The 8,767-nt window shown below is 28.3% G+C and overlaps 2 protein-coding genes across 3 annotated transcripts in view; both read left to right on the top strand.

The window, feature by feature from the left end:
• LOC111634467 (patched domain-containing protein 3-like) overlaps positions 1–8,767 on the top strand; it is a 35,893-nt gene that overhangs the window by 19,841 nt on the left and 7,285 nt on the right. Inside the window, exon 3 of one of the 2 annotated variants that reach the window (XM_023379237.1) lies at positions 5,639–5,838. The gene's annotated coding sequence lies outside the window, so the exon portion shown is untranslated. Of the gene's footprint in view, positions 1–5,638; positions 5,839–8,262; positions 8,396–8,767 lie in introns of those variants that run through there. The other variant, XM_023379238.1, reaches the window with a different exon arrangement.
• LOC111634480 (patched domain-containing protein 1-like) lies at positions 1,288–1,800 on the top strand. Its single transcript, XM_023379253.1, has one exon. The coding sequence runs from the start codon at positions 1,288–1,290 to the stop codon at positions 1,798–1,800; it is 513 nt and encodes a 170-aa protein (XP_023235021.1).

The following is an 8,767-nucleotide window of genomic DNA, read 5'->3' as shown; positions in this document are numbered from 1 at the left end:
TGATAATTCCGTTTTATATGAATTCCATGTTGTACGAGTCACTTAGATTTTACAAATACTTGTGCCAGGCTGTGGACGGCTCACGTATTTGTAAAATTTAAGTGACTCGTACAACATTGAATTCATATAAAACGGAATAATCAACAGTGTTATAGGGGGGGTCGACTGTACTTATTTCAGAGTTAAAACAGCTGCAGAAGTCGTTTGCGTGTAAAAAAAAGTAGTTATATATATATATATATATATATTGTTTTTTCGACACCATTTCTACTGTCAATATTTATTTATGTTTACATTATCTTACTTGAAAACGGAAGAAAGGTAGAATAACACATAGCTACTTCGCTTCAATTACAATAGTACACATACTTAACATGTATATAATTTATTATAACTAAATGTGTAAATAAACATTTAAATTTTCAGTAACCTTATTTAATTTTTCAGGTGTTACACCCATAATAAAGTCTACTAAAAATAGTTTACTTTATTATATTCTTATTTTTATCATAATAATTTGTACAGTTAGGAATATACTGTATATACAATTATCTTAAGTAGGTTATTTATATTTCAGTTATTGACTATTTAAATATTTACTGTACAAGATGGAGGGCAGTTAAGGTGTTAACCTATAGGTTTGAGAGACCTGAGATCGAAGCCGTGAAGTTTTCAGGGATGGTCAGTCCCTATTTTAAGCCCTCCTTGTCATTCGGCCTCCCCTTTTTCAGTCCTTGATGAGTATGGTAAAGAAAAGGCCCTCAAGGTGGAAAGAAATTTGAATCATCGATACTTTGAATACAATTTCCTCTAGTTTTATTGATTATTAATTAATGATACAAAATTATTATTATTTTTTTATTAAAGATATAATTATCTTCATTGTCTATGCCTAATGTTAGAAAATTATATGTTGTAACCGCAATAAATCTAGTGTTATTAATTAAAGTACTGTACTTGTTCGTAAATGCATTCATTATATAATACAAGTAGAAAAAAGTTTTATGGAGAAAATTTAATTATACTTTTAAAAATTTATTGTGAAATAAACATAAAAATATACAATTAATTATTTATTGTGATATTGTCACAATGCCGTGTTGTAATTTTTAATTTAATTTTAAATATATTATCTCCACATTAAATTAGTAATTTTAAGCAGAATTAAACAAAAAGTTTACCTAATTATTTACATTTCTTAGTATCTAGTAAGTGTAGGAACGTGTATAGCTATTATTTAATAAGAAGACACGTGCTAATAATTTTTATATTCTTTCCAGAAACAAGATGAAGTACGATTTCATCCACAGACATTTATCACGATCATTTAGAAAATTGGGCTATTGTATAGGAGAATATCCATTAAAATTCTCATTAATACCATTGCTAATAATAGCCATATTTTCGACAGGACTTTATAGAATAAAAATATTAAAAAATACAGAATATATGTACAGTCCTTTAAATGGAAGAGCAAGAATTGAGAGGAATGCAGTGGAATCTATATTCCCTCCAAACATGTCTGACATTGATGTTTCTAGAATTACAAGGTTTGGAAGGTTAGGTTTAATGATGTTCGAAGAAAAAAATCAAGGATCTCTTATGAAAGAAATTTTCATGGACGAGGTTGTTAAAGCTCACAAAGCTGTCGAAGATATGAGTATTATTTGGAAAAATAGGACATACAAATACTCGGATTTATGTGCAACAACCTATCAAGGTCAATGTCTTGAAAATGATTTACTGAAACTTAAAGGTAAAATTGAAGATATTAAAAATAAGAGAATCCGAATAAGGTAAAATATATTTAAAAGTATTGTTATAAATTTTATATTATTTAATAAATATTTTAAATTTATTTATTTATAAGCTTTAAACCGTACACTGTTAAGACACATATAGTTCAAAATCGTATTTTGAATGAAGAGTGTTTAGAGAATGGGTAATTGTTTCCATTGACAGCCTATTTTCATCACATAGCGAATTGCGTTAATAATTGTTCTAATATTATGTTTTCTTGGTCTTCTAGTCTTTTTAGGTTTAAAATATAGCTCTATTATCTTCCATTCTTTGTCGCTTATATCACTTGGGTACATCTTAAATGTATCTTATACTCTCCTTTTAAAATTTTTCTCTTCTAAATTTCGCCCACCATTGATCATTAGTGGTTGATCGTGGGTTCAGTGAGGGCCACGTGGAGTTTTTCGAATTATCTTCACGTGTTGAACATCTAAATTGGAACCAGTTTTCTATTTTAAAAAATCTCGCCGGAAGACATCTGCCCTTGGCAGATTGCCCACGTGTTGCGTTGTCGTATCTCACCAAACAATTCTTTTAGCATATATAAGCTGTTAAATTAAATTAAACTTAAACTAAAACTAATTGACTCCAGCTTACAGCATGGTTCAATCCGGGCTATCGAAAAAAAAAACCCTGGGAATTTTCGGGATGGTCTTCCCGGCTGCTCTTATTCTGGACGTGGTCGAACCCAAATGGTTACAATTAAAAGGGCCCGTGGTCGTCAGGTTGCACCTCGTCAACGTGTAATTTTCTGGGTTTTCTTCACTGTTTTAACATCTAAATTGGGGTCCAGTTTACAATAGAGTCTTCCTGGGAAGCATGCCTTTGACAGATTTCCCATATGATTCGTTGCTGTATACAAACAGGCACACTTTTCTGAGTGATCTGTCACATCTCATAATCTCGAGTAGTACGAGCAGTTCTACAAACGAATTGAAAATATCACATAATTATTTACTCGTTCAGTATGTATCTCATCGAACATATTTATACTATGTAACGTCCTCGACATATTCGTATTGCTACACGCGTAACTGTACATTGTATTTACCCGAGAAATATTCCGAACTGAACAGTAAACAGACTCTTCAGGCAATGGGCGTTATACCTTCATGCGGTCTGGAGAATTTCAATTAGAGAGCCTTATGTACAGTGTTGACTTCAGGCANTTTCTTCTGTTTGCTGGAATCAGAGACGAGCCGCCATTTTACTCACCATAAGTAACATTAACTGCACAATTATATCATGCGATCACCAGAAAAAGTATGATAACTTTATTATTTTTCCTCTCCGGTCCAAAAGTAGGGTATCGTTGAAGTCGTCTCGGTCTCCTCAGTTCAGATAGATACTCAAAGCCCCGAAATTCCATAGATGGTTATCTATATAATAATATCCCTAATTGTATTAATATTTTAAACCGTTTGATTTTTTGTATGTTTTTTAATTGGTTGATAATTGATTCTATCAACTAATTTGTCGATTGTTTGATTGTATTAACTTAATTCTTTAGATATCGAAAATTAAATAAAGAACATTATGTTAATTTAAGCGTACAGAAACGTTGTTAATCTGCAGATTAGCTAGGTAATGTACACATTAACGACTTTCGAGCTTTAGCGGTAACATATATATATATATATATGTATACATACAGACAGAACAGATAGACAATCATTCTGTTCAAGTAAAACTATATAGTTTTACTTATGTGTCAAGGTATAACTTGTCTTATGCTATTTGTTAATTTGTTATTTTAATTTGATTTTCTTTATTTAATATTTAATGGGTGAAGTTCTCAGCTTAGAGACTTTTTTCTCACAAAATTAAATTTGTTGTAGAATATTCCGTTTTTTTTTTCTTTTTAATGATAAATGTGATTGATTATGTTAAGTAAAACAAACGAGGAAAAAGTTCAACCAATTCAACGACTTAACCTTGAATTTACTGACTTTTTAATTGTTTCAAGAATGGTTTCTTAATCGTTTAAATACCATTCTTGTTAAATTTTACGGGTTTTTATTCGATCCCTATAGATTTATTTCAAATTTTATATGCAATAAAAATTAATTAATTAGGATAAAGCTGAATAAAGATTTAATCCATCGGTAAGAGAATATTTTCTTATAAAGAAACAAAATTTCTTTTTAAAGAATGTACTGTACTTATTGTCATTTTTAAAATTTTCGTGATGTCTCGCAATGACAATATATCATTAAATGTAGAATAGGAAAATAAATTCAGTAAATATTATTTATTTTATTTTTAGATTATATAATAAAAGTATTACATAATTAAAAAAGCATCAATGATAAATGTATTCATTTATTTCCGTAATAAAAATAAATAACATACGAAATAAATTACGTCCTCGTATTTTTTTAAATATAAAATCTGATAGTTCAATCACGTGTTCGCGCCTGACCAACGGTCTATCCACGTGGAAATTCCCGAATTTCTCCACGTGTAGCACCTAAATACAGACCAGTTTCTAATAGAAAGTCTTCCCCTCTTGGCAGATCGTCCATGCATTGTGCTGAAGTATCATCAAACCAAACTAATCAATCATACTTTGAGGGGGTAAAAAGTGTATATATATGAATAATACGAGGAATATTGTCATCCTTATACACTGTTTTACAAGTAATTAGAATTTAAACTAACATTGAATAAATAAACGTTAACTTCTATAAGTGTCTTATTAAACTAATTGACTAAAAACAGATCACTTTTATGAATAAAATTGTTGATAAAAATACAGAACAATCTTATATGAGTGGATAATTGGACAATTATCTAATTTAATAAAATTACAGGTAATTTAAGGATCGTAAGTATGGATCGTTTGTAACTCGATTGTTCTTGTATTATATACTGTAATAGTATACGTAAGAGCACTAACTTTATTAATAGTACTTGAAAGAAGATGCTATTATTATTTTATATTATTTATAAATTAATAATGTGATATAATTTGCTAATTATACGTAAAAAAAGCAAAAATTTGTTCGTATAAATGTTTGATATATTTTTTTTTTTAATTCTAAAGAAATTCATTACAATTGTAAATTAGTTACGTCGTTATTTACGTCATAAAAGACAGTTGTTTTGTTAAAAATAAGCGTAACATTATTAATGATGTTTATTTGACGTCATATAATATATCGTTAGGAATTTCTAATGACTTTTAACACGTCTCGATTTATAATATATACGTCTGGAATTGTCTATTTTCGAAGAAATCTTCTATTATCTTCATTTTATTCATTAACCAGTTACACAACGTTACAATTTATGTTACTTTTATTTATCTACAACTTCTCATTTCAATTATATTTACAAATTAAGAAAATTTTTTCTCACTCTATAACTTAATTATAGAAAAAAAATGCATATCAAGGTTCACAAGAGGTGGTGCCTCCCGAGAGACTTTCTATGGAAAACAGACCCTTAATCACGTGTTACAAACGTGAAGAAAACCCGAAAAACTCTACGTGTCTACCCCGTTGTCTTGGTGCAAACACTCCCGACCAACTATTAGTGTTCAGTGATTTTATCCATTACGCCAGTGATGGGCATGAAACAGTGGCATGTTATAATTTCAATTAGAGGACCCATGCACAGTGTCTACGTCAGACAAGGGAACTTTTCTCTTGTAGAACATTGATTTAGGGCTCCCTATCAGTGAGAACCCCAAGCAATTGCTCTTTTTCGCCTATAGGATAACACACCACTGGCAGGAAATAGATATAAACGTAATATTAGATGAAACAATCCTAGCCAAGTAAATTGAATACCTAATGTTAACTCTAATTTTTATAATTAATTTATATGTATCTAGTTGAACCGTACAAGACATATTTCATTGAAAAACAAAACCATTATTTTCCAAAATCTCAGAGCGGTGCAAGGTTGCTAGGAATCCAAGGCAGTCTCGCTTATATTGAGAATTTTAATTATATTGAGGTATAATTATGAAGACGACTGGGAAATCCCGGACACAAGGAAATGCTGGACATGAAATATTGTAAAAAATAAAAGGTTAGTAGCAATGTCATGTTTCTTATCAGCCACGTAGTAACGACAGATGTTATTATGTTACGTTTCTTCTCTTTCGTGTAGCTGAATGACTTTATGATTGTGCTATTTATTTGCTATATATTGAAAGGTAAATAGATTAGCTTCTTTTTTCCCAAAGCTGATTAGAATCGAACTTGGAGATTTAGGACACAACCTCAAACACAATTTTATAATGTCCAGAATTGTCTCGTGATTTACTTTACGGTATATTTACTAGGATTTTCTCATAATATATTAAGTTGTAACCTAAAATTAAACAGTAATATAAGGAAACTGAAGATCTGCTCTTAACCGTCTTAACCTGAACTTGTAAAGTTAATCCGTTGAGATGTTTTTCCCTTTATTTGAGATGTTTATTTCCTTTATTTTATTAATTGACGAATCTATTATATTTCATTTCCTTATTTCGTTTCCCTGTAAAATTTTGATCAGTTTTTAGCTGTCTATACTTGCCTCAGGTACTACCTACCTGGCCAGGTGTTACCCCTCACTACAGGAGAATATCGGACACTATAGAGTTATCTATTATTTTATTTTTTTGCGAGGGGAAAACTGGTTAGATTTCTTCTAAATATCGTACCCCATACATTAACCAATAGATTTGAGTATCGAATGAAATAAAAAGATCTACTTTTACTCTAACAGGTCTCGTGATACAGATAAAAATTTAACTTGTGTTCAATCTTCTCTATATACAGTAAAATTGTATAAACCGGTATAACACGGTACTGAATATTTTTAATAGACATTATAGACTAAACCTCAGAATTACAGATGTGGTTTCTATTTGATTGGCTTAATTGTAACATTGAAAGTTATAGCATAAAAAATTATTTATATTTAGTATGTGAATGTTTTATGCAAATGTTTATTTAAGGAAATAACCTTTAAAAACCATATCTAATTATTAATTTTTATATGTTCTATTTGTAGTGTGTCCTTGTGACTCGTATGAATAAAATTTCGATTGATTGACTGTAGATTTTAATATTTATCTTAAATGATATTATGAACACCAGCAAAGTGAAGTATAAATTGTTTATAAATTACATAATAAAATCTTACTTTTTGTTTAATTTAATCACAATTTTCCTATGTTCGTTTTACATTCATTTTCTACTTGATAGATTAACATTATTTTTAATATATTTATTTAAAAAATGACTCACGTCTAATCTTTAGCTGCACAGACTATAACAAATGTTAATAAAAAGTTTGTTCTACTTTATATTAGTACATTTAAACTATATTTTATCATTCACAAAGGCTTATAAACCAAATATTTATGGTATTTTAATTTGTACTCGTATAATAAATCATATTATATATATAAGTAATGTTTACTTTTTTCTGAACTGTTCTTTGTAAATGCGGAAGATACGTCAAATAAATAATTTATACTATTTTAGATAATAATAACAGAAAAATAATCAATATAAATGATAATGTTTTATTGTTAAAGAGAGCATAAATACACTTTAAACGCACGAATGAATGCTTTCAGAATTGAAAAACTGTATTAGAGTTTATTTTTTAAATTATTTTATTCTCTTCTTTTTTTTATAAATATTTCAGGTAAAACTATTTTGACATTGAAAATTTATAACAAAAAAGAAAAAAACTCACTCGTTCATAACTAATCCATTGAAATATCGCGTAGAAACTCTATTCTTAGTTTTCTAAACAATAGAAGTTTTGAAATTTAATCGCTATTTAATACTTTGTCTGTGAATTTTGTTTTTAAAATTTTTCCTCACATTCCGAGCATTGTTTCCATGTAGAATATTTAGTATTTAAAATAAAATAAGTCACAAATTGCATATATTTTGTCAGACAATGGAGTTTTAAACTCGAGGAAAAAAATGTTTTCCAATGTTAATAATTGCTCTGTAATGAACGTGTATTGACAATGTCATTATTGTTAATGTAAGAAAAAAATATATATATATATATAGATATATATATTTTTTACATTAACAATAATATAGCCTATATATATTTTTTTCAAATACAGTAAAACCTGTTCAAAACGGAAACTGAATAAAGGGAAACCTGTCTAAACAGAGAATGAAGTGTTATAATGCAATAATTATATTTATATAATTTTCCAATATTTAATCCAAATAACACATTGTTTACTTTCTAATTTAAAATATTTATTACTAAAATAAATTAATTTTTCTGTTTGAAATTATACTAGGCAAGTGTGTCTTCATCCATAACGTTATTTTAATGATTATTGTAATGTACAGTACAGCACTCTTTATATAAAAAGTGAGTGGGGGGAAAGTACTCGAAATTCTCAATTTCTCTATAGAATTGTTAGGGAAAAAGTTTTTAATGATGATCATTTGTAGACAATACGAATTGAAGTCAGTAATAGTTATTTAAAGTATTATGTAGTTAAGGTTTGGTTGAGTAATGCTATACAATATACACAACACATCAAACTGATGTATACTTTACAGATAGAAGGCAAAGGAGAAACGTAATACTTCACAATTGACAAAACATAAAGGTAATAATTTTTTAGGATTTATATTTATAGACAAGAATCTAGTACTATTTATTCATTGACTTAAAGGTAAATTTATGCAGTGTGAGTTTGTGTATTCATTTAAATTATACAGTACAATGTGATAGATAATATTTAGTACGCGATAATTTTTTAAATTATATTTTGAGTGATATAACATAAAATCAGTTAAACATTTTTATTAATTTTTACTTGACTTTACTATTATGTTAATAAGTACTGTACAATGGCGGTTTAACCAATAATAATAATACTAGAACCTCGTCGTGTCGAGGAGCCTTAAAAATTACGTTAAAAAATTGTATATCACGAAGAAAAAGTTTGTTATTATTTAAGGATTTTATTGTCTTTTTA

Source organism: Centruroides sculpturatus, unplaced genomic scaffold (assembly GCF_000671375.1).
Source record: "Centruroides sculpturatus isolate CEXI.00-Female unplaced genomic scaffold, Cexi_2.0 scaffold710, whole genome shotgun sequence".
In the NCBI taxonomy this organism is placed as follows: domain Eukaryota; kingdom Metazoa; phylum Arthropoda; class Arachnida; order Scorpiones; family Buthidae; genus Centruroides; species Centruroides sculpturatus.
Note: the sequence above shows the minus strand (reverse complement) of the source record. Positions and strands in the feature narration are given on the sequence as shown.